This window comes from Lipophrys pholis (genome assembly GCF_963383615.2).
Source record: "Lipophrys pholis genome assembly, chromosome: 4".
Lineage (NCBI taxonomy): Eukaryota > Metazoa > Chordata > Actinopteri > Blenniiformes > Blenniidae > Lipophrys > Lipophrys pholis.
In genome coordinates, this window is record NC_137637.1 from 9,032,524 (window position 1) to 9,060,443 (window position 27,920).

At 42.3% G+C, this 27,920-nt stretch overlaps 1 protein-coding gene across 2 annotated transcripts in view; it reads left to right on the forward strand.

The window, feature by feature from the left end:
* Positions 1 to 27,920, forward strand: part of phactr3b (phosphatase and actin regulator 3b) — a 122,744-nt gene that overhangs the window by 77,495 nt on the left and 17,329 nt on the right. For both annotated transcript variants that reach the window (XM_080462397.1, XM_080462398.1), the window contains exons 7-8: positions 428 to 618; positions 3,194 to 3,347. In XM_080462397.1, the coding sequence (XP_080318523.1) occupies positions 428 to 618; positions 3,194 to 3,347 (345 nt within the window). The remainder of the gene's footprint in view (positions 1 to 427; positions 619 to 3,193; positions 3,348 to 27,920) is intronic.

Here is a 27,920-nt window from a genome sequence, read left to right on the forward strand (position 1 = left end):
GGACAATAAAACTAGAATATAGACTGTGAGTCATACCACTATGGATCCGCCATGTTTGTTTACAAGTGCGTGAACAGAAGGAGGGGAGAGGGGGAGGGATTTGTGCATGCGCAGTCACAGGCTCCGTAGCCTCCGGCAGTCTCTGCAGGAGAGAATAGCAACTGTGAAAGAATCTTGTATCTTGGGAGCCGGGATAAAAACTTTGTGGATATAGTGGATCCGCATACTGGTGCCGTGTAAACGGATTCCCCAAAAGTGAAGAAAGTTTTGTGAATACACTCGAATTTGTTGTTGTGTAACCGGGTACTCAGTGAGTACTCACTGCTTTGGACGCTTTTCACCACATCGATGCCTGCAAAGGTCACAACAGAATCCTTCACTACACCTGTAATCTTCAAGTTTTGTTTTTTTCCTTTTCTAATCTCAGTTTTCAGACTAAGGAGGTACGTTCGTCTCCCAAACGCCGCCTGGACGGCCGCCTGTCTCGCACCTCTAGCATGGAGAGGGAGCCCTGTGGGGAGGCGGAGAGCAAGAAGGAGTCGGACGAGAACAAGGAGAACTGGCGTCTGGACGAGTACCTGAGCGACCCAGACAGCTGGAATGAGTCTGTGATCTCTGGTAGGTCTGCAGGCTCCCCTTACCGCTATCCGCCTCTTAGTATACAAGTCCAGCAAAAAAAAAAAAACCTGGTGCTGGCCCCGCGGTCTGCAGATAACGAGGCAGCGAAATCTCTGCTGATGTTTGTTTACAGTCGGAGCATGACGGGGGGATTTGCAGCGACCATTCACAGACCCGCTGGTGTCAGGTTTCAGAAGCTCATCAACATCTGCTCAGCTGCCCTAATTCTCATGTGGGTCATCGGCGGGCCGCCTCCTGCTGTGAAACACGCCCGTTACTCTACGGGGAGGACGCAAAGACAGGACAGATGTGACTGGTGGAGGGTGACACGATAGGAAAATCTGCAGAGATTATAACAATGCAAACACGTGAGGGAAGATGTCACTGAGCGAAAAGAGGTTTACAAAAGGAATGAATAAAAGATTTAACGACCAAAGTTTGCTTCCATATTTTCACAAAATTTAAAGATTCCCCTAATCAAAACCCACCTTGGTTCCCTGGGCTCGACTGAGGAACTCAGGAACCTCTGGGTTAGGCTTGACCAGGCCATGTCTGTGGAGGACCACTCTCGACAACTGACCATAAACTGCTTTTACCACCTAAGAAATGCTGTCAAAACCAGACCTTGAAATGATTATCCATGTCTTCATTTCATCCCGCCTTGATTATTGCAATTCCATTTTCCCTTGGTTCTATAAGACCGTCCTCGGAAGACTTCAGGTCTTACAAAACTCAGCTGCAAGACTTTTGACAGGTTCACCCAAAACAGCCCACATCACCCCCATTTTATCAAATCTTCATTGGCTCCCAGTCAAATTTAAAATTGACTTTAAAATTCTAATTCTCACTTTCCAGGTGTTGCATGGTCAGGCCCCTCAGTACATTGTGGACTTGCTGTGCCCCTACACCTGAGGGTCACCTTCCGATCTTCAGACTAGAGTCTCCTGAAGGTCCCAAAGACTCGCTTTAAAATCGATGGGTTATGGAACGGCTTGCCCCTGTCCCTCTGCACGCTCGATTCCACGAGTTCTTTTAAAATGCACTTGAAGACATTTTTATTTAAGAAAGCTTTGAGCTAAATATTTCTCTCACTTTTACTGTATTTTATGAAATTTGAATGTTCTGTTTTATTGCACCCATTTTATGTACAGCACTTTGTGATTTTTGTCGGAAAATCGCTTTATAAATAAACCTTACTTACTTACTTAGAAATATTTATCAGTGAAGGATTAAAGACAGATAAGTTAGCCCCCCTCTTTGAAGTCTCTTTAGTTACAAGGTAACTTTTACATACCAAATAAAGTGGCATTCAAATGTTTGGAAAAAAATTCAATTTTATTTCTTGTGTGCCAAATACAACAGTCATTTCAAGACACTTTCACATTGAAAAACCAATAATCCATCAGTGGAAAGGAAACATCCCCTTTTAAAAGGACTAAATCTGTAGAACGAGACGCTGAAGTGGAGACTTTCTGCCGTTGTGGTTAGAGGAGAAAAAGAGAGAAAAAGAGAGAACAGACTAAGAGATTGTAGGGAGGAATTCAAACCCTGGTTATCATTGGGGGTCAAGGGACCATTGGTAGCATTCCTTTTGTTCCTGAAGTGTAGTGAATACTATATTTTCTTCAGAAACTGAAATGAATTACTCACCTTTTGTAGATGCCTTTTAATACCACGTTTCTCATGAGCCTAAGGTACCAGAACAAGAGACTGGGAGCATCACGTCACATCAGCTCCCTTCGTCAGCTGTTTTGCTTTAGAAGATTGAGGTGACTTCTACTAAAACAAGCTGTCAATGTTGCTCCAGTACCACATACACAAGAGATACTCTCGGGATCACACGGTTGTTTTACTGTGTTTTTGGTGCTTTCTTCATTATCAGGGTTTCTAATCTGTCTCCATCTTTAGTTGGTTTTTACTGTCAGCCTTTAATAGCTTGAATAACACTGTGAGAAATGGTGTCTTTGTCAATGGAACAGGATTTATTATTAGTCTACAAAAAAAAAGGTTTTGCTAGCAGCATGTTGGACCCTCTCTACCCTCAGAACTGTCTTCATGTTTTGTGGCTTGGATTTAAAAATGTTCTGGAAAAAGTTTTTTTTTTTTTTTTTTTTTTTCCATGTTGGCAGCCTCATATTTTGCTGCAGATTTGTGGACTAAACATCCATGATGTGAATCTCTTCCACTACATAACTAAGGCACTCCTTTGGAATAAATTTAAATCATTTCAACTTTCCACTTCACAATCATGTGGCATGTTGTGTTGGTCGATCACATCAAATCCCAATAAAATATATTTACATTTGGGTTTGTCATGTGACAAAATGTTGAAAAGTTCAAGTTGTATCAATACTTTTGTGAGCCACTGTGCAATCTGAAGTAATTCATGCAGTTTCATTCAGCAATTTTGTTTGTGAACATCTTCCCGTTATATTTTGTATAGTACCTGTGCAGGTGGATGAGCTCTCTGCTGATGATCATCAGTCCAGCATGTGGAGCTGGGACCGTGTGCGTGCGGCAGCTCCCCAAGCGCTCCTGTGGCCCCTGATCTGATTTGTGCTGTGCTCCATCACAGGGACCCTCCCCCGCAGGATGAGGAAGGAGCTGCTGGCCGTGAAGCTGCGCAACAGGCCCAGCCAGCAGGAGCTGGAGGACCGCAACATCTTCCCGGTGCGCAGCGACCAGGAGCGCCAGGAGATCCGCCAACAGATCGAGATGAAGCTGGCCAAGTGAGTGGCTCTGTGTGGACCACCAGACCCCCTCCCGTCATCCAAACCCCACCTCTGTCATCACGCCCTGCCTCATGTATGTCCGTCTCACCACTCCACATCACCATGTTTGATTGTTGGTCCGTACACAAAAAACAACTGTAGGAGGCAGGGGAAAGCTTTTAAGATTGGAGGCGAAGATTTAATGAAAATTATTCAACCAACAATACATTTTTAATCAAGTACAACATAACACAAAGGAGCTATGACACTGTTTCTGTCTGGTGTTTCCTTTTTCACAGAGTAACATGCAGATTTGAATGCGAACACGCTGATGTTTTGGAAATGGTTTTGATGCTTTGACTCATGCCCCATTTGCATGAGGAAACGTGTTTTCGTTTCAGAAAAATTTTGCGTTTACACGGCAATGTTTTGAAAACGATGTCCGGTTTCCATGTAATCAGCAGAAACACTGTAATTAGCAAGTCAAACCACTAGTGGGTGCTTTTGTTCATTTTTGTTTTTGATTTTAAATCTCGACCAAGTCGGATTGTTATTACGGTCAATGTCAAACTATAAAACAACCAAGTCCCAGGAGAATATGGCAAACACTGTTGTTATTGTCCATCTACTGAGCATGTGCAGAAGAACTGTTTACTACAGCCGTGGTGTGCATTCGCAATAACAGCACTTCCAAAGTTTACATGTAGACGGAGCCCAAGTGTTTTTCGAAAGTTGTGTGCTTCTTCAGCACCTTTGTCATATAAACGGTCACCCAAAACACAACAAAAGTTGTTCATTTACACTTGAAAACGTTGTGTAAACAAGCCCTTGAAGCTGCCCCGAGAGTAACACTAAAGGTTACTTCTTCTAAACGCTCTTAATATTTTTAGTTTCTAATCATGTTGTTTGTACTGACCAATATTTTTAGAGAAAGGCCAGCAGGACACTCATAAAGTCCCTGCAGGCCACAGCAACTCAGCTTTAGACTAAAACAACTGGAATGTTGGGTGTTTAATCACTGCTGACCCACTTCAGCTCCTTGTAGCTGCGTGCCTTGAGCTTCTAATCAGTCCAATGGGTTCACAAGATAATCACCGACTCTGCACAGCCCCAAGTCATAAAAAGTGCAGAAAAATAGCAGCTATATGGGACTAACCCAGTCTCACAGCAGTTTGTCAAATGGTCATGAATTGTTCACGAAATATAATCTTTTAATTCGTGTTCAGTGACATGTTTTGCCCCTTTTTTCTGGTGTAAAAAAGGGGCAAAACCCACACTTCATCCAGAAAATGCCTGGATACTGTTTTACCTTTCATACCTTTCAAGCTTCAATGCACCTAAACACACGGTACCTGCTGAGAGCAGGCGTTTACAAAATGTTAATGCCCCTCATTGTGGACACACAAATCTTTATTAGGAACTTTATAGTCATGAGTATTGATGGGCCATACAGTAAAATTAGTTAATGTCTGATTGTTGGAAGAAAAGCAAGACAAAAACATCACATCATATGTGCTGTCTAATAGGGAACAAAGCCCGAAGCAGACATGAAACATAAGTCCAATTGAAATGTTAGTTTGAAATGCATTATGTCTAACAAGACAAAAAAGGGGCAAAACATGTCACTGAACACGAATTAAAAGATTAAATTTCGTGACCATTTCATGACCATTTGAAGAACTGCCGTGAGACTGGGTTGGTAGGACAGAGGTGCACAGTGTTCATGGATGAGTCTTTAGAATAAAGCAGCAGTTTTAATATCAAAGGCGAAGCAGAAAAGTGATTTTATTTGTTAGTTAATACATGAGATATAGAAGTTCTAGCTGAGGAAGCTCATTATCGTATTAATTAATTAGAATTAATTAGTCATTAAGAGCACTAATTTCTTTATTGCAAGTTAACGCAAACAATGTCCTAAAAAAATTGATCGATGAAGCACTTACATTTGAATCACTTAGGTGAGAAATTACGACAAACTAGAAACTTCATGTTCTTCACTTTATTTGTAATGAACTTATTTCCAGCAGCAGACTTGAACAGTCCTTAAACGTCCCGTCAATGACACACGTGGTGGTGCACATGTGCAGTAGTAGTTAATTTTTCCTGTTTCAGTGGAGACAGAGGTGGATCCAACTCCAACTTGGAAGCCGTTTTCAAAAAGTTCTGAGCACCTTTGTCCCCTATACGGACACCCATAATTCTATGGAGAAGATTAAAAAAAACAAAGAAAAATAAACAGAGGTAAAAGACTATAAAACAATTATTAACACTAAACTGAAATAACAAGGAATTTAAAGGAACAGAAAGAATTTGAAAGTATTAATTTATAGAGAAGATAATAAATGAGAGTACCAATGTTACTAGCCACACCAATAGGGAGGAAAGCTGGAGGTATATTTGGGACATGTTATGTCTGAATTCACAAATTCATGAAACCTCCTACAATTTTACCATTTATTTCAATATCAGATAACATTTGTTTAACATTTATTTGCGTACTTTGACATGAAAAGGTCTCCACATCAAGGTGTTTCTATTCCCTGGATGACTTTTGTGGGTCAAACAGACCCTTTTTCAGAGTGTGGGATAAGTTTCCTAAAGTGGACTTACGAGGCAGAACAAAGCTGCTATGTAAAAAGCAACAGGTTTCCATGGCGACTTTAATAGGCTTACATAACCAATCAAATTAGGTTATTTTTTCCTTTTGTTAAATCGAGTACAGTGCAGCGCTTGCAGGCTTATGCAATGCCAGGAGCCAGCGAGGCAGAAGTAGTCCAAACAGCGGTGATATTGTTTGGATGGATAATAACGTCTTATTACACTGAGATGACTGCTTCGCTCGCCACAAGCAATCAAGTGTGGGCTCTGTTGATGATGAATATCGCTTGACTTTTTGGCCTCAGACAGCGTTCAAAGCTACCGTTGTAGCTGAACTTTTTCCCTCATGTATTATTAACACTTTAAAAAACAAATGTATCCATACCTGTGTTAATACATAATAATACCTGTGTTGGCATAAAACTCTCGAAGTGCTTCAGCTGGATGTTGACCTGCTTTCACGCACTGCAAGCAGAAGGTTTTTTTTTTTTTTTTTTTCATTTTTATTTTTAACATTTTTTCATATGAACAGTTATGGGAAGAGTACCTGTACAGAAATGTTTTTCATTCATTCTAAACAGTAACATTTATACAAAGTCTGGACTTATGGTTTGACATACTCAGTCCACTTTGACCAGATCCTGTAAAACGTGTCCCTTTGAATCCTGAGAGTTGAATGAGAGTTTTTCCATAATGTATATTTCTTGAGTTGTATTGAGCCACTCTTCGATGGTCGGAGGGTCCGGTTTTAGCCACTTCCTGGTCAAGGTTTTCTGACTTGCTGCCAGTAGTATCTAAAGCAACCACTTGTCCTTATTTCTCCAGTTGGTAACATCCGCATTGCCCAAATACATGTTTTCAAAATTGCAAGGTATTTTACTACCAAATACATGATTAATATGTTCATTTAATTGTGACCAATAAGGGTTTAATAGTGGGCAATCCTAGAAAATGTGAAAATGATTAGCTCCTGAGGATCCACAGAGCCTCCAGCATAAGTCACCACTACCTTGGTGTCTCTTTTGAATAGGTGTGATAAAAAACCTGACTATATTCTTCCAACAAAACTCTCGCCAGGTGTTAGAACCAGTCGTGCTCCATTGTAATCTGCATATATTCTCCCTATCTTCTTTTGAAATTTGTATGTTACCTTCCATTTCCCATTTCCTCTTAATGTACTCTGTTAGGTTTTTTGTCTTGCTGAATGGATTTGTCCAACTTCGAAATTAATTTATTTGGAGAAAATGATTTAATTAATGTTAAGAAAGTCTGTAGGAACCCCAAGTTGCATTTCTCAAATGTTATTTTTATATTTTGATCAAAATAATGCCTAAGTATCTATAGAAATCGTCTTGACCTAAACCATATTTAATAAACCATAATTCAAAACTCATGAATGCCCCCTTGTGGATCAGAGAGTAGTAGGTTGTAATTCCTTTTGAGACCCAAACCCTTAAATCTTCCATCAAGGGCATTTGGTCTGAAATCAGAATCATACGCACACCAGCGTAAGATTCTAGACAATTTTTCTCAGTTGCATATTTGCATTATTCTATTCCAAGACAAATGGTGGTCACACCAGATACTGACTGGTTTTGAATTAGTTTTAGACGGCTGCTGCGAGCACAACCCCCACTGTAATCACAAAAAAAGACCGCGGTGCTTCTTCTCCATTTGCTGTTGGATTGGTGGAGGTTGGGACACCGCGGTGGCCGGGTGGGGGCCCGGCCGGCGGCCTGGGGGGGCGAGAGTCATCACTCCCCCCCCTGTCCCGAGTGTGTGTGTGTGTGCGTGTGTGTGTGCGTCCGTCTGCGTCTGCGTCTGCGTCTGCGTCTGCGTCAGGGGTGGGTGTCTGTGGGGGGTGGGTCAGGGGTTGGGTATTTCAATTAAAACCGGGGGGGAGGATCATGGGGCGGGTGGGATATGAGGCTCCTGGGGGTGTAGAGTTGACTGTCCTCCGGCCGGGGCCTGCGCCGGCCTCCGCTTTCCTGGGTCTGGGGGCGGGGCTGGTCCGGGGCACGGCGGCTGGGGCCGTCTCTGCCTTGCCGGGTTGGGGAGGGGCGGTGGGTGGGCCTGTTCCCGGGGGTGCGGCGGGACTCGCCGCCGGGGTTGGGGGGGCTCTCGGCCCGCTCGGCCCGGGGGCCCTGCTCCGGCCTTTTCTCGGCTTGGCGGCTTGGGTCGGGGCCTGGGGCCCTGTGCCCTTTATCCTTCTCTTGTGGGCCCCTCTTGCCTGGGGGGGATTCCTCTCTGCATTCTCCGTCGGGTGCTTTTTGGGCGGGGGCGTGACTCTCTGGGGTGGTTCGCTGGGGTCTCCCCGGGCCTGGGGGGCTTCCGTCTGCCGGGGTGGCGGTGTCCGGGCCCGATGGCCTCGGACCCCGGGGTGTCGCCATGGGTCCCCCCACAACAGTTCCGGTCACACCCAGTGGACAAACCCCACACACACACACACACACACACACACACACACACACACACACACACACACACTTCCACTCCTCACGAAAGGTGCTTCTGAAGTTGCTTGTTCTCTATCATCATTTGCTCAAACTTTAAAAATCATGTTCCTCTTTTGTTGTCACCTCTTTGTTAATTCATGTTCCTGCTTCACGTTACTGTCTAGATAGAGCTGCTCAGGCTGGTTAATCTAAGAAATCATTTTACTGTCTAGATAGAGCAGCTCAGGCTGGTTTAATCCAAAAACAGTTGGAAAATATTTGGATCAGTGTGATAACTGCAAATAATATATGTAGCACAACAAGGATATTGTATGTTATCCCCCTCCCCCCTCCCCCCTCAACCTTTTTCTCTCTTTTCTCTTCTCTCTCTCTTTGAGCGTTCCCCCCCGGTCGTGTACGGCAGCCATGCCAACTTCTGACGGAGAAGGCAACAGGAGGAGACTCCAGGTCTCTCCCTGTTGCAAGACCAAAATCTGTTCTGACTCCGAAGGCTCTCAATCACATCATATTGTTGGCCCAAGCTGCCGAACAGGACAAGGGCAAAAAAGAAAAAAAAAAAAAAAAAAAGGACCAAACCTACTTTACTTGTTTGTACAACTATGTTATTCTATCAAAGTCAATATGAAGAGGAGTTGCTTTTCAGATGGTTTTAAGGTAGTTTTTCTTGTGGCGATATGAACGAAGTAAAACTGAATTTATGAATGTGTACTTGTAGTTGTAGAATCAAGAAAGTCATGAGACTATTGTTACATAATTGTTGCAGCATAAAAGTGTCAGTAGAGCTATTTAATTTGCGTGTGCAGGGTGTGGTTTCATTACAAAGCAGAAACATCAAAGGTCAGTGAAGCTATTTAGAGCCATGAAACCTCCCTGCTGAGGGAGAGAAAGAGCTGCTGTGTGTTCATGTTCGACCAAACAGACATGGAAGCAGGGCAGCGAGTGTTTGATGAAGCCTAATTAATTCACATCTAAGCCTTTTGCCCCCCGCTTTGTCTGTTAACTGTGAATGAGTAAGGCTGGGTGACATTCAGCCAGTCTAAATAATGCTGCCCGTGAGCTACTCTGGGCCTGGCACCATGTGCCTTCCTCCAACACCCTCGCCCTAGGCATATCGCAGCAGCGTGCCAATCTGGACGCCCGCTGTTGCCACACCGTGTTGCATCTGATATATTCAATTCAATTCAATTTTATTTGTAAAGCGCTAAATCACATCAACAAACATCTCAAAGCGCTCTTACAATGAGAGTACAACAGAACCCAACTAAACCTTTCCAAAGCAAGCAGATGTAACAAGCAACAGTGGCCAGGAAAAACTCCCTCGCATGGAGAGAAGTTCAAGAGAACTCCCTCTTCAGGAAGAAACCGTGGGGCGGACCCTAGACTCTGGAAGGGCGGCCATCCGCCTTGACCGGTTGGGGGCGAAGTACATGGGATAGGACAGGGAGAGAGAGGAATAGAAGAGGGAGAGAGAGAGTGGCAGACAGGCGAGATAAGTACAAATACTAAGAAAAGTCTATGATGAGCGTTGGTCTGATGATGAACCAATCTCAGTCTGGAGTTTAAGGGCCGTGCCGTTGCGGTGGGGTCCCAGTGCTGTGGTCGGGTCGGGTAGTAGGACCGTCGTAACTCCACTCTGAGTCTTGGGTCTGATCCCCTGGATCCTGCTCCCCTCCTGTCAGGGAGAATAAAAGACGGCAGCAGTATCTGGTGGCTACAGTAATGTTGTTACACAGAGAGAAAGAAAGAAAGACAAGAAACAGAAGCTCCAAATGTAGAGTTACTCCCTTTAACGGGAGAGAGAAAATCCCCTCAGCAGTCTAGGCCTATAGCAGCTCAACTTAGTGGTCCTATTTTATTCCTAATGATAAGCTTTATCAAAGAGGAAGGTTTTTAGTCTACTCTTAAATAAACTAATGGTGTCGGCCCTTCGGACCGAGGCTGGTAGTTGATTCCAGAGTAAAGGAGCCATATGGCTGAAACTCCTGCCTCCTGTTTTACTTTTATGGACTTTAGGGATTACCAACAATCTGCATCCTCAGAGCGAAGGGCTCGTGGAGGGTGATAAACTTCTAGAAGTTTCTCGATATAGGACGGAGCCTTCTGATGAAGAATTTTATATGTGATCAGAAGGATCTTGAATTCTATTCTAGATTTAATTGGAAGCCAGTGTAAGGATGCTAAGACTGGGGAGATGTGCTCTCTTCTTCCAGTTCTGGTTAGTAAACGTGCAGCAGCGTTCTGCACTAGCTGTAAGATCCTAACAGAGGAGTTTGGACAGCCTGACATTAGGGAGTTACAATAATCTAATCTTGAAGTCACAAAGGCATGAATAATTTTTTTTGCATCTTTGAAGGACAAGAAGTTTCTAATTTTTGCAATATTCCTTAGATGGAAGAAGGCTGTCCTGGAGACATGTTTAACATGGGAAATAAAGGACAGATCCTGATCAAAAATAACACCCAGGTTCCTAATATCACTGTTAGAGGTTAAGGTAATATTATCTAAGGTAATCAGACTATCTGAAAAGTTATCCCTGAGCTTTTTAGGACCTACGATTATAACCTCAGTCTTGGATGTGTTGAGCATTAAGAAGTTGATAGACATCCAGGACTTAACGTCCCTGAGGCAGGACTCTAATTTAACAATTTGGTCGGCTTGATTGGCTTTAATTGATAAATATAGCTGAGTATCATCTGCATAACAATGAAAGTTAATGTTGTGTTTCCTAATAATATTTCCGAGTGGTAACATATAGACATTAAACAATATCGGTCCGAGGACGGAGCCTTGTGGTACTCCACACAGGACCCGTTCATGCATTGAAGATTTGTTATTTACATGAACAAATTGAAACCTGTCAGATAAATATGATTTAAACCAGTTTAAGGCTAAGTTTTTAATGCCGACGGCATCTTCTAATCTCCTTAAAAGTATATTATGATCGACAGTATCAAATGCGGCACTAAGGTCCAGAAGAACTAAAACAGATAGAAGACCTCTATCTGAGGCCATTAGAAGGTCATTAGTAACTTTTAGCAGTGCAGTCGCTGTACTGTGGTTCATTCTGAAGCCGGACTGAAAGTCCTCTAACAGATTATTCTCGTGCAGGTAATCCTGGAGTTGTTTAGCGACTACTTTCTCCAGAACCTTTGACAGGAAAGGAAGGTTGGAGATCGGCCTGTAGTTTGAGAGAAGGCTTGTGTCTAAGTTTGGCTTTTTAATGAGAGGTTTAATAACTGCTAGTTTAAAGGATTGTGGCACATAGCCTATTGTTAGAGACTGGTTAATAATTGCGAGTATAGAATTATTGATTAGTGGCAGTGCCTCTTTCAGAATTCTAGTAGGAATTGGGTCCAACAGGCTAGTAGTTGGTTTAGCAGAAGAAATGAGGGAATTTAGTTCGACTAGTTGTATTTGCTGAAAGCATTCCAGATGACTGTTAGGTTTAACCAGTTCCTCTGTTATGGGGCTAACGGACAGTAGGGTTTGATGGATGTTATCCCTCAGCGTTGTAATTTTATTTATTTTTTTTATTTTTTATATCTTTTTATTAGGTTTTTCGACAGACAGACAGTAGGCATCACAACAGCAAAAAAAGAACGTTTACAGTTGGTGCAGAACTAGTTCACAGGAATTGAGGTAGAAAGGGTACATGGATATGAGCAGAACGTGGCAGCCTGACACAATGTCTATAAAATAAGGTAAAGTGTCTGTAGTTTAATCCCCCTAAGCCCCAGCCCTCCACCCCCCTCCCCACCCATTATTAGCCACCAGAACACAGCACGTCCCACGTTCGCACGTCCGACGTGGGACGGAGAGTGGTAAAGGCTACAAGGCGTTTTGCTGCAGAGGACAAGCCATGACCCTGTGACAGGCCAAAAAGTGCAGTCAGTGGGTCCGGGGGGACAGGGGTAGTGAGAATTTGGCTGAGGGTTTCAAATATGTCAGACCAGAACTTGGTGAGCCGGGGACAGGTCCAAAACATGTGTACGTGATTGGCTGGGGATTGGTTGCATCTATTGCATGCACCGCTTTTACCTGGGAATATCTTAGCCAGCTTCTCATTGGTGTAGTGTGCTTTGTGAAGGACCTTACATTGTAATAAGCCATGTCTGGCACAGATAGACGAGGAGTGTGTTAGTTGGAGAATCTTGTTCCACTGCTCAGCTAAAATGGAAATACCCAGGTCGTTCTCCCAGGACTCTTTAAGAGAGATTACAGGTGAAGGGTTCAGCGAGTTAATTCTGCCTGAGATGACCGAGATGATTCGCTTGTGGTTTGGTAAAAGTAGAAGAAACTGGTCGATTTCAGATTCGGGGGGTCGATTGGGGAAATGGGGGAACAACCCCTGTACGAAATGTCTGATTTGGAAATAACGAAAAAGGTGGCTGTTGGGTAAGCTAAATTTAGAGGCGAGTGAAGAGAAGGAAAGGAAGATCCCATCTTCATACAAATCATCGAGGGTTACAAGGCCTTTAGTTGACCAAACACGGTAAACAGAGTCTGTAAGAGATGGGGGAAATGAAGAGTTATTCAAAATAGGTATATGCAATGAGGCTCTGTGTAGGCCATAGTGCTTACGAAATTGGAGCCAAATCTTAATGGTGTGTAAGGCCACTGGATTGTCAGCAGTGTTAGAGGTCGGGGTGGGTAATTGTGAGCAGACCACTGAGGCGGGAGAGCACCTGAATGAAGAAGCTTCCATTTGGGCCCATGCTGGGGACTCAGGAGCGGAGTGACAGCTTAACCAAATTGGCAGTTTCATAATATTGCAGGCCCAATAAAATGTACGAAAATTTGGCAGGGCAAAGCCTCCTTCTAATTTAGCTAACTGAAGCGTCGATCTCTTAATACGAGCAGGCCCGCCACCCCAAACAAAGGCACCAAGTATTTTATCCAGTTTAGTAAAGAAGGCTTTGTTAATTAGGACAGGAACATGTTGAAAGAGATACAGAAATTTTGGCAACACTACCATTTTAATTAGATTGATGCGACCAGCGACTGACAAAGGGAGTGAAGCCCACCGGGAGATATCTAGTTTGCACCTTTCTAGTTGTGGTTGGAAATTCTTAATAAAAAGGCTTTTAAAGGAAGTGGAAATAAATATCCCTAAGTATTTAAAGCCGTCCACGGCTATTTTAAAGGGGAAGGCTGTTAGTGAGAGGGCTCTGGCTGAAGCATTCACAGGGAGTAGTTCACTCTTTTGTAAATTAAGTTTATAGCCAGATAGCCGGCCAAAACTGTTTAAAATGTCAAGTATTGCGCGAAGGGAAGAGAGAGGGTTGGAGACATATAAAAGGAGGTCGTCTGCGTACAGTGACACTTTATGTGTCAAGCCATGTCTGATAACCCCTTCAAATTTGTCATTGCCACGAAGCCAAATGGCTAAAGGCTCTATGGCTAAGTTAAATAACAGGGGAGAGAGGGGGCACCCTTGGCGTGTCCCTCGTTGAAGCAGGAGAGGTTGAGATAGGGTGTTGTTGGTTCGAACAGATGCACAAGGGGAAGTGTAGAGAAGCTGAATCCAGGAAATAAAGTTTGGATGGAAACCAAATTTGTCCAAAATATAAAACAGATAATTCCACTCCACCCTATCGAAGGCTTTCTCCGCATCTAGTGATACAATTATCTCTGGAGAGTGTGATGGGGTTGCATACAAAACGTTGAAGAGCCGCCTGGTGTTAGAGTAAGAGTGTCTGCCCTGAATGAAGCCTGTCTGATCTTCTGAAATGATAGATGACATCACCCGCTGGAGACGAGTAGCTAAAACTTTGGAAAGAATTTTAAGGTCGACATTCAACAAAGAAATTGGTCTGTAGCTGCTGCAGCAAATTGGGTCCTTATCCTTTTTAAGCAGTAGTGATATTGAAGCCTGTGAAAAGGTGTCGGGCAGTTTACCTGTGAGAAAAGAATTGTTACAAACTCTGGTTAGTATTGGGACCAGCAGGGAAGGAAAGGCCTTATAGAATTCAGTCCCAAAGCCATCTGGGCCTGGTGACTTTCCGCTCTGCATCGATTGGATGGCAGTTTGAATCTCCAAGGGGGAGATGGCACGACCCATCTCCTCCGCCACTGAGTCGTTGATTCTAGGGTAATTAAGCAATGAGAGAGGGCTAGAAGACAGATCAGAACTGCATTCAGAAGTATAGAGCTTGGAATAATATTCATGGAAAGCCAAGTTAATATCAATCGGGTCAGACACCACACTCCCTGAGGACGCTGTGATTTTAGTTATCAGCCTAGAGGCCTCCACAGCTCTAGCCTGATGGGCCAAAAGTTTCCCTGCCCTGTCGCCATGTTCAAAAAAGAGTTGTTTTGTTTGCCTTAGCTGTTTTTCTGCTCTATGTGAGGTCAATATATCATATTCTGCCTGCAATAGAACCCATTTATTGTACGTGTCTGGGGTGGGGGAAGATGCGTAGAGCGTATCGATATTCCCTAACTCGACCTCAATTGCCTGTATTCTTGCCCTCTCGCCCCTTCTCAACTGAGAGATATACGAAATAGTCTGGCCTCGGATTACAGCCTAAAGGGCCTCCCAGAGCGTTGCATCAGAGACATCAGTTGTGTCGTTGAGTTCAAGGTAAAAGTTGATTTGCTCACTAATGAAATGTTTAAATTCTTTATCAGCCAAATTTTGGGAGGGAAATTTCCAAGGCCCCGGGGAGAGTCTGGGAGTGGGAAAATTAATGTCTAAAGAGGTAGGAGCATGGTCAGACACCGCTATAGGATGATATTCAGAGGCACTGATCTGGTGCAAAAGGTTATTATCAATTAGAAAAAAGTCTATCCTCGAGAAGGTGTGATGGACGTGTGAGAAAAAGGAGTACATTTTAACATCAGGATTTCTAAATCTCCAGGGGTCTGAGAGACCAAGCTGTGTCGCGTGAAATTGTAGCATGCTGGCTGCTTTAGAGAGTGAAGAGTTACCAGGGTGGGATTTGTCTAATTTGACATTCTGAACCAGATTGAAGTCGCCTCCAATCAGTAGATGGTGGTTGTCTAAATTAGGAATTTTAGAAAAAAAAGTAGGAAAGAATTTATCATCATCCCATGTTGGCGCGTAAATACAAGCCAGAATAACTGGGAGGTTCTGCAGGTCTTGCCTGTCGCAATAACATAGCGTCCATTGGTGTCAGAGATAGTTGAAGAATGATTAAACATGACATTTTTAGAGATAATGATAGCCGCCCCCCTCGACCTATCTGAAAACCTTGAATGAAATATGTGACTCATCCATGACCTTTTTGCCCGGGATACCTCTGATGATCTGAGGTGGGTTTCCTGTAGAAAAATAATGTCTCCTTTAAGTTCTTTTATACGTGTCAATACCTTATTTATTTTGGTGGGCCTGTTCATGCCTTTTGTGTTCCAGGAGATCAAGCGAAGTCCGTTACCTGGCTGAGTCATGGAGATAGACATCTAAGAGTAAAGATAATAGTGATGAGGTGCTTTCTGGTGCCTCGTTTCTGTAAAGAAAAGGAAAAAGAAAAAACGGAAAGAGGAAGAAAAGAAAGAGAAAAAAAAAAAAAAAAACACAACACAACACACACATTTCTGATTAAGGCCAAACCAACAACTGAATCTCAATACAAACCGTATCTGAGCAACGTAGCTCAGGACTTCCAGGCATCAGACGAGTCTAAGATCTCGCTTGCCCGATTATGGATGAAAACAAGATAAACAACGCCCCTTTAAATTAAATAATAACAGTATGCAGGACGGTAACAACTGAAAAACTGTGACAAACCAAAAAAAACCCCCCCACCAAATCACGATTAAAGACTAGTATTCAGTTTTAAACATTAACAGCCATCATAACGCAGGTAAAAGGAGAGAAAAATAAAAGGGAAAAAAAAATAACGGATTGTCATTTAACTGGTTAACATAAATAAATACAATATATGAAAAACAACAAAATGAGTTGGACAAAAGGCCAACGTGAACAGTATTTAAGGCTGTAAACAGGGGTTGTAAAGCCCCTCAGTGCAAATAATCTCCAATGTAAAATAGGCAAAACAGAAATCTGAGAAAAATGAAAATTAAATAAAATAAATATGTATAAGTGTGTAAACTTTAATCACACGTTGCTGGAAAAGAACGTGCTGCAGCGTTACCTTAGTGAAAAGGGTTGCCAGTTTCATCAGCGCATTATCCGCATCAGGCCCGTTGCAGGTGTAGCAGCCGAACAGTTACATTCAGTAAATAAGGCACAGCAAACACTTCTTAAGAGGTAGTACGTGAATAAATATGGTAAAGTCAATTATTATCAGGTCGAAAGGAAGCAATGAATTGTTTAGCCTCCTCGACTGAGGAGAGTCTCTTCTTACCACCCTCCGCGGTCGTGATGGTTAGCCGAGCAGGGAAAAGCAGAGCTGGTTTCAGGCCGAGTTTATAAAGTTCCGAAAGCACCTCGCGGTACTTGTTGCGTTGTTCCATTATCTCCGGGGCGTAATCCTCGTAGATGGCAATCGGTGATCCCTGGTACTGGAGTTTGCCTCTCCTGGTCCGCGCCTCCCGTATGATTTTGTCCTTCTGTTGGAAGCGGTGCAGCCGCACAATGACAGCCCTCGGCCTTTCTCCTGGCTTCGGCTTAGCAGTTAGCGCTCTGTGCGGTGTAGGAAAGATGTCAGGTCCCAGGACTTCAGCAAGCAGTTCTGCAAAGAATGTAGACGGCCGGGGCCCCTCAATGGATTCCGGCAGACCGACAATACGGACATTGTTGCGGCGGCTGCGTGACTCCAGGTCAGTGACTTTAGCTTGTAGCTTAGCATTGCTATCCCGTAGCGTGCTAAACTGGTGTTCGAGGGCTTCGAGTCGCTCGTCATGCAAGGTAGAATTTGACTCCAACATGTTTGTTTTCTGGGTTTGTTCCGAGACCGCAGCTTCAACGCGACTGAGCTTAGTCTCAAAAGTTACAAATGTCGCCCTTATTTCGGTGAGAATGGCTGCTTTGTGCTCTTCAAGAAGGGAGGCTATCGAGGCCATGCTAACGTCGGCTGCACTGGATTCGGGGGGGTCTGGTTTCGTAGTTGTGTCCTTCTTACCCTGTCTACTCGCCTTTGAAGCCATATTTGCGCTCAGCTCTGAAGCAACGTTACCGTCCACCTATGTTACACTTTTAGTAAAGGTAGGGGATGTTTTAAAGGTTCAATGAGGAAAGTCACGGGAGCGAGATCTGCAACGCGTCTACTCCATTCCACTCGCTCACCGGAAGCCTGTAATTTTATTTTGAAAGAACTTCATGAAGTCCTCACTACATATATTGATAGGAATGGTGGGCTCGACGCTATTTTGGTTCTTGGTCAGTTTGGCTACAGTACTGAAAAGAAACCGAGGGTTGTTTTTGTTTTCCTCTATTAAGGATGAGTAGTAATTAGTTCTACTTCTACTCAGAGCTTTCTTATGAGTTTTGAAGCTATCCTTCCAGGCTATATAATCTATGTCTCTTTTTGTTGAACGCCAAGTTCTTTCTAATCTACAGGAGCGTTGTTTAAGCTCGCGGGTTGATGAGTTAAACCATGGGGATGACTTTTCCTGTTTTTTCAGTTTCATTTTTTGAGGAGCTATGTCGTCTAGCGTTGTTTTTAGCATATCTGTCAGACTGTTTGTTAGGTATTCAATATCTGAGCTAGCAACAGTATACGGGTCAGGAAGATTCACTACTGATTCTATAGCAGAGGGAATTTTTTCCTTGAATTTAGTTACTATGTTATCAGAGAGAGACCTGGTTAACACGGCTTTAGCCGGAGGGTTATAACTATTTAGAACAAGGTCAAAGGTTATTAAGAAGTGATCTGACAGGAAATCATTGTGAGGAGAGATGGTCAGATGCTCTATATTCAAACCATAAGTTAGAATAAGGTCTAGGGTGTGTAGATGTTTATGGGTAGGCCCGTCTACTACCTGAGAGAAACCTAGAGAGTCAAGTGTAGATTTAAAGCTGGCACTGAAACTATCATTTTCTACGTCAACATGAACATTGAAGTCTCCTACCATGATAACCTTATCTTTATTCAGGGCTAGATCTGACAAAAATTCAGAGAATTCAGTTAAAAAAAGTTGAATAAGGTCCAGGAGGACGATAAATGATTACAAATTCTACAGAATTTACTATTTTATTTGACGGGTGTCGCATGGTCATGCTCAGACTCTCAAAAGAACTAAAGTTGGATTTTGGGTTAATATTAATTAGTAACTGAGAGTTATAGATGGCTGCCACGCCCCCTCCTTGACCACTTTCACGAGCTATTTGAGTGTTAGTATGACTTGGAGGGGAGGCTTCATTTAGACTAACATACTCATCTTTACGTAGCCAGGTTTCTGTTAATCCAAAGAGATCAATGTTGTGTTTGGTTATCAGATCATTGACTAGAAGAGCTTTGGATGATAAAGATCTAATGTTTAGGAAACCACATTTAATTTTTTTGTCTTGATTTTGTCTAGTTTCACACTTGATACGGATTAAGTTTTTGTAGTCATTAGAAGTTGTTTTCCTAGGTTTAGATAGTTTTATACTTGTGGTGGTCCGAGGGATAGACACAGTCTTTATGGGATGTTTGACTAAGTTAGCTATGGTTGGTGACTGCCCAGAGGGAAACTCAGAGAGGCGTGTAGGACTGCGACTCTGTTGCCTGGTCCCCACTCTGGTACGTCAGGATGGAGGAGCTAAGCTTTTAACTATGTTTCTAGATAAGCAAACATATTGGAGACACTGACGGAGGCCTGCGGGGTGTAGCGGGGGTGTCCGGTAGACTTCTTGCTGCTACGTTTACCCCTGGCAGTCACCCAACCGCCCTGTTCCCCCGGCTGCTCGGGGGCCACTGAGGGGGGGCTAAAGTTAGCAGCTACCTGCGCTGCTAAGCTAGAACGCTCCGCTCCAGCTAAACCTGGCGGCTGCCTACTTGCTACAGGGCTAGCCCTAAGCTCGATAGAGAGGAGACGTTCCTCAAGCTGACTCAGCCTCGCCTCAAGTGCTACAATAAAGCTACACTTTTCACAGGTCCCTGTGTCAGTAACTGAGGTCGAGGTGTAGCTAAACATCTGACATTTGGAGCAGGAAAAAATAGGAGGAGAGGAGGGGGAAGCCATGACGAGACAGGTGCTAATAGGAGCTAAAACAGAGCACAAACAGAGAAACTGGAAGGCCTTTTCGGTTTAGGAATCCGGTTCTTTCCGTCCGGTTCTTTTCGTCCAGTAGTTGGGTTTAGCCGCTCACCTGCTCTGAGCACCGCTCACCTGCATGCAATGTCCTCATACACAAAAGCTGTTCCTGGCGAGCCTCGCCACACATGGGCCGCATACCCATTCCTGCAAGAAGAACTTCAGGAGGAAAGGGCATCGGAGGCAGTTCAGGTTTCAGCCTGCAGAGACCTTACATAAAGTGAACTTCTGAACTTGTTCATTATGAAAACAGGAAGCAATCCATAGCATGTCGTAGGTCGTGTGACAGTGGGACACAGAGTTATGAATGACATGCACTGTTGTTGAGGTCAGAGCAGCTTGTGGTTACATCACAGCTCTGCTTGGTTTTCTAACCAGAGGTTTGTATAGGGTGGTGGTGGTGGGGATGCAGGAAAAAGATGTCAAGTCAGACACTGCTAGAATGAGCTTCTGTTATAAGACAACTAATAGCATCTCCAGCACGGGTGTCAAACATTAGGCCTGTGGGCCCAAACCAACAGGCTCCAATTTGCTAATTGGCAAATAAATAAGAATAAAAAAAAATTCTGAGACTGTAGGAATATTCTGCAGTAATTGTTTGGTTTTGTGAAAATATATAAATTTTCACCACATAAACTCTGCACCACAACAAATAACTCTAAAGTTTAAATTTAAAGGTTATTATGGCACTATTATTTGGTCCAGTCTAAAAACTGGAGGAAAAGCTTCAAACTTGTTCACCAATGTGAAGACGAGAGAAGAGAGGTTTTAACTTCCTGAGACCTGAGCTGTTGTCTGGTGTGCATTTTTAATTTCTCCTTGCTATTTGGGATACATAGGATCTTATAAATATAATGACTAAACTGTGTCTTTTTACAGGAAGTAGTTTTTGCAAAAAAATATTTCTAATATGAACATGTGGCACACGGCAGTGCAGAAGTTTCGAGAAACAAAGCCATATAATACTATACTAAATATCATCCATCCATTTTCTCCCGCTTTCCCGTTTCTGGGTCACGGGGGTGACAGTCTGAGCACCGTCACCCAGATCACATAGCACCGATTTAAGAATCTTCCTGCAGGTGGTGAGCCCACGGGAAGGTGGCGCCCGGCGTGAGACACGAACCCACTACCCTGAGATTGTGAGTATCATGCTCTACCAACTGAGCTAGCCAGGCACATACTAAATATCAGTGCTGTCAAAAATAATGTAATGTAATTAATTGATTTGAAACGTTTAACTTGTTAAAAAAAAATGGATGGAATAATATTAAGGCAGAAAGTTTCACTTTAAAAAGTTACCTGATGGATGATTGAGAAAGTCAAAGTCATGAGCTTTACTTTGAAAAGCCGAATTTAACGACCACAGAAGTAATTCTGCAGCAAAACAGCAGGTTGCCATGTTGGCTGACCAGCAGCCACCAAACTGCTAAAGCTGGAGGAAATACTGGTAAAATATTCATTTCTCCTCTTTCTCTGGCTTTCCTGTGTACCGTGTGTGCGTCCACAAGTGCTTGCTCGCATGTGCGTGCTCTCTCTCTCTCTCTCGCTCTCGCTCTCTCTCCTGTGTGTGGATATTACAGTATGTTATTGCCACTTTGTTCATGTAGTAAGTTTACAACTTTGTTTCTAGAAATAGAAATATTAAAATTCTCAACGTGGTGGACCTGCACTCTCACAAAACCCAGACTTATGTTAGATGATTATTTTTTAATTAATTTATGTTTTTATTATTTTGCTGATCTCAGAGAGAAACAGTTTCACGCAAACCTAAAAGAACGTTATAAAAATAGTCTTTGAATTTAAATATAGTCTCTGTGTGTTGAGTCAACATTAATTCCATGGTTTTCCCAGAATAAATATCCATTACAAGCTTCAGTCTTCAGTAGAAAAACAATGTGATTAATTGCAATTAATTACTGAATATTGTGCAATTAATTATTTTTAAAAAATGAATTGATTGACAGCACTACTAAATATATATGGACATATACTAGATATATGGACATTTTTTTTTTGTAAACTATCAATTAGAAATAATATGTAAAACTATATTGTACAGGATTCATTTTCTCCCAAAGATTCTGAAACCTCATCCGTGTACGAGTTGTCTGCTGAGGGTGCTGTTCGTGGACGAGTTGTCTGTGGACAAGTTGTCCTACAATCAACAGAACTAGGTATTCATCCCTGCTCCGCAATGCATGTTCACATTTGAAGACACTCTTTTCACAGACCAGCTCAAGAGTGTTCAATTTTCCCTCAAAGGAAAAGATCACAATGCCAAGAAAATCATAACCCTGCACTTCCTATCATAACTCGATACATGACTCAACCACAGAAAGTATGAGAAGATTTCCTTCCATCACAGGTTCAGTGATGCTGTATGTCTTCTGCAGAACGTTGCTGTATTGATTAGAACGAACATGGTGTCTGATGCACTTATGTTTGTTTCAATGTGTTCTGCTGGATGTCCTGTGTCATCAAGTAATAATGATATAAATCCATGAAAAACTCCAAGAATTCTTTTAAATCCCCCCCATGCTTACAGTATTACAGTATATTATCATGAATCGAATGACCAGATACTTGCTGATACTGTTAAATTTTATTTATATATATAACTTCTCAAGATTCTGCATGTTCCTAAAACTGTGGCTGGCTTATGGAAGCAACAGATCTGAGAGAGTTAAGAATTAACAGAATTATTTATTAATCAAAGACATTCTCACCACATGGTCAGCTGCACAGGTCACGGGCGTACTCTCCCCAGCTTAAGGATGGAAAGAGAGAGATTCGACCCAAACATTTACTTTTGAATCAGAGAGGCGGTTCTCCTTCCGTCTCTGTGAACCACCTCCTGTGACCACTTCCTGTGTTATACTCTGCACCAATCACAATGGACTCTGTTCTCTGAGGCGGGCTCCAGTTTGCAGTCACTTCCTTGTTTACACATCAACAGGCTGTTGTCTGAGTATCAGTGAAACTACATGGTACAAAATGGAGGGAAAAATATAGTCGAATGCCAAGCTTTTGTCTCCGTAACAGTGAAGCTAAAATGGCAGACTCCATAGAAGAATTCAAGTTAAAATAATCTGACAATACGTAACCCTTTTCCCTTTGTGATACACTTATCTCAGGCCTTTTAAAGAAACACTGCTGACCCACCGAACCTAAGAATAGTGTCTTTTTATACAATCGATCTAAGGGTAAAAAATGGACACCTTTCTGCCGATGATTAATGATAAGATTTTCCAATGCCCTTTAAAAGTAGGAAATCTGTTTCGTTTCATTTGTGCTGTGATGCAACGCTCGCATCAAAGCACAAAGGAAACGTTGCATTGATTTATATTACTTAACGTCTGCGCTCTGCAGCAGAATGCAGAGCAGTAGGCTGGCAGGGGACAGCAGAAGGGAACCTTCTGCTGCTAAATATAGCTCTCCACTGGCGCACCAGTTCCCATAATCAATTGCCTGTGTACGTCAGAGGCCCGCTTCCCTCTTCGCCTGCCCCGCTTCCCCGCTGATGGGGAGATTGCATTTTCCCTCTGAATGAAGCTCTCTCTCTCTCGGATTGCTGCAGTGATCTTCGTCCTCATGGTCACGATCCATGTGTGTTTGGGGGGAATTTCCCTGAGCAAAAAACGTGCAGCGGCTGTGTTTAAACTAGTTTTTCTCTTTAGTTTTTCTTTATGTATATATACCCATATATACATACTCGGGCTGCCATGATTAGTCGACTAGTCCCGATTATGTCGAATATTAAAATCGTCGACAACTAATTTAATAGTCGACGCGTCGTTTTTTTGTTGTTTTTTTTATCTTCGTTTTTCTCTCAAAACTGCTGCGGCACCTTCCACTGCTGCGTTTGCCTTTCTGTCCTTGAAACACATGCGCAGTAGTGGTAATCGGGGTCAGCCGTGATGTCATCGGAAGTTTTACCAGACGGGCTGTGGTATCATGGCGGCACTGGAGCTCAAAAGTGTCGGAGCATTTTAAGAAAACATAAGAGAAAAGTGTGCAATGCAGTATCTGCAAGACAGAACCTGCCTTCCACGGCAGAACAACTGCGATGCACGAGCACCTGAACAGGAAGCACGTTGTGGCTTGTGACAACGATGAAGAGGGACCATGGTCTCGGTAAGCTAACTGGCTAGTTAGCTGCTAATATTAGCGTAAACAGAGAGCTAACTTACTACTTACTAATATAGCTGTAAACATTAACTGTTGTGAGCACTAAATGCACTTTTGTTATATTTGATTCAGTGAGACCAAAACTTTAATAATTCCTTAGTTACAGGTGCCTACCTCATTGTTGCTGTTTGATGCCAAAGGCAAATTAAGGACAGTAAAAACCTAAAAATTAAACCTGAAGTATTTATTTTTGTGTTGTTTAGGCAAGTGCCTTTTCCTGCTGTTTGCACTTTATACTACACAGTTAAACAAGTTGCTACAAGCATACATAAGAGCAGCTTCATGCTGGTGCAATAAGCTGTATGTTTTACATTCAATTTACGTTTGATCCGATTCGTCGACTAATCGAAAAAATTATCGGTGATTAGTCCACTATCAAAATAATCGTTTGTGGCAGCCCTAATACATACTATGTACATAGATATATACATATACACACATACAGTATATTCATACATGGAAACATGTAGGCTGAACAGGACAAATTAGGGGAAAATGAAAATATACTAAAAAACGCAAAAATAAAACATACAAAACAGAAATACAGAAACAAGAACAAGGACAAAAAAAAGCTATCAGACAATAAAAATAAATAAATAAATGATTAAATAAATAAAATTATAGAAGCGAATATGTCTCAAAAATCTATTTGAAATATATTAACTGAAATGCTTTTTCATTTTAGGATTTATCTGCATTTTTTGACTCATAAATTTAGATTAATGATCAATCATCCAAACTGCATTTTTATTTTCTTATACAAGACTGCTTATTCTGTGCCTTAAATAAAATGATAAAGAAAATTACGTTTAAGTTTTAATTTTCAAAAGATTTCATTTTGAAATGTCAAATCTAAAAATTAAAATGCATTAGCAGAAATGCTTTTTCATTTCAAGGTTCTGGCTGCATAGTTTGCCTCATAAATAAAATTATTAATGCATCATCCAAACTGCATTTTCATTTTCTTCTTCAAGTTCACCGTCGTCGTTGAACGTACCGTCGTCGTTGAACGTATGGTGGGCATTGAATGTACGGCCGTCGTTGAACGTGTGGTGGGCGTTGAATGTACGGCCGTCATTGAACGTGTGGTGGGCGTTGAACGTGTGGTGGGCGTTGAACGTGTGGTGGGCGTTGAACGTATATGGGCGTTGAACGTGTGGTGGGCGTTGAACGTACGGCGGGCGTTGTACGTATGGTGGGCGTTGAACGTATGGCCGTCGTTGAACGTGTGGTGGGCGTTGAACGTGCCACGGCCACTAAACGTACTGCGGCGGCTGAACGGTGGTACACAGTCGGGGCTCCTCCCGACAAGCATTGAACGATTGAGTGAACACATCTTTTTATTAAACTGATTCTAGTCATTTAGTAACATCTAAAGAGCTGCTTTGCCCCTCATGTCTCTTCTCTTGCTCAAGCTCAAATATGCACAGCGCCCCCTGGTGTATTAGATGCGCAGCACAATCAGAAGCAGTAGAGAGGCCTCTAACGTCACTGTTAATACATTTCAAATAGATTTTTGAGCCATTTTCGCTTCCATATAAAATATAGTGAGAACAGAACAAGCTAACTCTAAACAGATTGGGTGATACATAGTTTGTTGTTTGTATGCAGTTGGCTTTGGGGTTTCACTTTGAGTCGACAATGAGGTTATATTATTTTGACAAAGTCACGTCTTTCAATTTTCATATATCTTACCCATTTAGAGCAGTTATTGGTGAATTTATCATTTTGGAGATGAAGCATGTAAGTTATCCTTTCCATCCTGTACATGTCATTGACAACGCACAACTTTCCGTGTATGATTGGGGGCTCAGGGAGTAACCGATGCTTCGCGATGGCCTTTTTGCAAGTGCATAAGAGCACACCAATTAGATATGTGTCTGGTTGCCTTGTGGTAGGGGCTATGATTCTTTGAAATAGAGTGGGAAATTTAAGAGGCAAGTTGATACCTACTATCACTTTTAAAATCTTGTCAATCTTATCCAGGACAGCTTTAGTAGAGAACATTTCTAAAATATAGGCCAGGAGTTGGCCTCCCGAGCCCCACACCGTCTCCAGCAAGCGGCTCCACATGATGTAAAATGTTTTTTTTACTGCTTTGGTGTAATGAAAAAACACAGCAATCATTTCCAACCAAACTCTCTCCAGATATACAGTATGATTTGGTACAAGTCCAGGGGAAGTTATGTGCTTCAGTCCAATCTTCACTTGAGATGTTCTCCTTGAGAGCCTACCTTTTCCCAATTATTTTTGATATATTGTGTGTTGTGGGAGTTTTTTTTGCCTCAAGGGCTTTGCAGAACCTGACGAGGATAACCTTGTTTAATTTGATAGGTGTCAATAATATCAAATCATTCAGATCTGTTTCATTACAAAAAGTTCAAAATGTTTTCTTATTTGGAAGTATCTATAAAAATCTGACTTTTCAAAAAGATGTTTTTTCTTAATGTTTCAAATTCTTTGAATTGGCCATTTTTCATAAATGAATGAAATGTTGTTAGTCCTTTTGTGATCCAGGATTTAAAATTATGGTCCAGTTTGCTGCTCAGGATCGTAGGCACACCGTTCCATTATTTGTAGTTTTTGATTACATTTATATTTTTCCTTAATAATAGTTCAGATTTTTTGTTGATTTTGATCCATTGGTTTTGTATCTTTTCAATTATTCTTCTGAGTTTCTTATAAGCTAAGAGAGCATTGATTGGAGCTTCTGTTACAAAAGATAATTCAAAGCATTTCAATCTGAACCGCATAATGGTAATTATCAAAAGGCAATCTCAGGTTTTGTTAAATAGATTAAAACATTGTAAACAGTGCCACTTTGTGGTCATCTCCATTTATGCGTATACCTTCAATACTTTCAGTCTGCCTTCTAAAAGCTCCATAAACAGAGCAAAAAGTAATGGTGAGATTGGACATCTTTGTCTAGTTCCACATTCTAGGGCAATAGGTCTGTGAGGTATCCATTAGTTTTTATCAAGGCAGAAGGGTAGAAATTGCTCTAATAAACTTTTCATGAAAAGAGTGTTTTGTTTTGTTTATGCATTGTTTGTCACCATCCACCTGTCATGTGACGGCTGTGTGGCGAGCCATGTGGGGGAAGCTGCTGAGAGATGAGAGGTGCTGGAATCGCTTACATAAAAGAAGAATCCATAGCAATATTTAAGTGTTGCTTATGGTGCATGGTGGAGGTTTACCGCTTATGACCTCACAAAAAAAAAGAAAGTCTGGGCCTGAAGTGCTGTCTTTTCACAAAGAAATCTATGTTAAACATTCTGCTAATGGTGCGTTTACACTATGTTCACGACAGCCACAGCAGCCCAGTTTCAGGCCACGGGATGGACGTGAGACAATGCAGGTAGATGGGATGGGCAAATGTAAACGGGTCGTGATTGCCATGGGTGCCGTGTCAGATTTTAAACTGTCGGGTACGTTTACACTATGTTCACGGCAGCCCCATTTCAGGCCACCTTGAACAAAACGGGATGGACGTGAGATAGAACACCTTCTCCAAGGTCTGCCACCGAAAAAAAAATCCAGAGGTATGTCTGCTCCCAGAAAAAGTCTCAGGATACAATGATTGCCCTCACTTTTGGTGGCCCTTTGAGGCATAAACGTGCTTTCATATTTCATCCGTAGAAAGCCTTGACAGAATGTGAAAAACATGCCACCTCTTCCTCAGAATTCCCCAAAATCTCACGGCGCACTACATTTTGGCCAAACGAGTTTCTATCCCACTCCTCACCAAAGTATGGCATTGCAACTTACACAGTATACTTGATCAGCTTTCTGCCGCATCCGGGAGTCAAATCAAGAACTTCTGTGAAAGTGAAAATGCATCGCATTTGTACTCCAGAAAATGTTCGCATTTACGCAGCAACATTTTCAAAACACCACAGCTGAAACTCTTAAAAAGATGTAGTGAGCATGCCAGGCCATGAGTTGGCGCTGTTGGTTGTTTTTGGACTGAAACAACAAACACGTATGCAGAAAACAATACACTATAAACATTAACAATGGGAGTACACAGACATTCGTATGGACATACGACCAAGTTAGATTATTATTATGGTGACTGTCAAGTATAAAACTACCAAGTTCCAGGAGAATATAGACTGGGAGTCATGACACTCTTGTACAGGGGTCAGCAACCTTCAAGACACACAAAGCCATTTCAACCCGT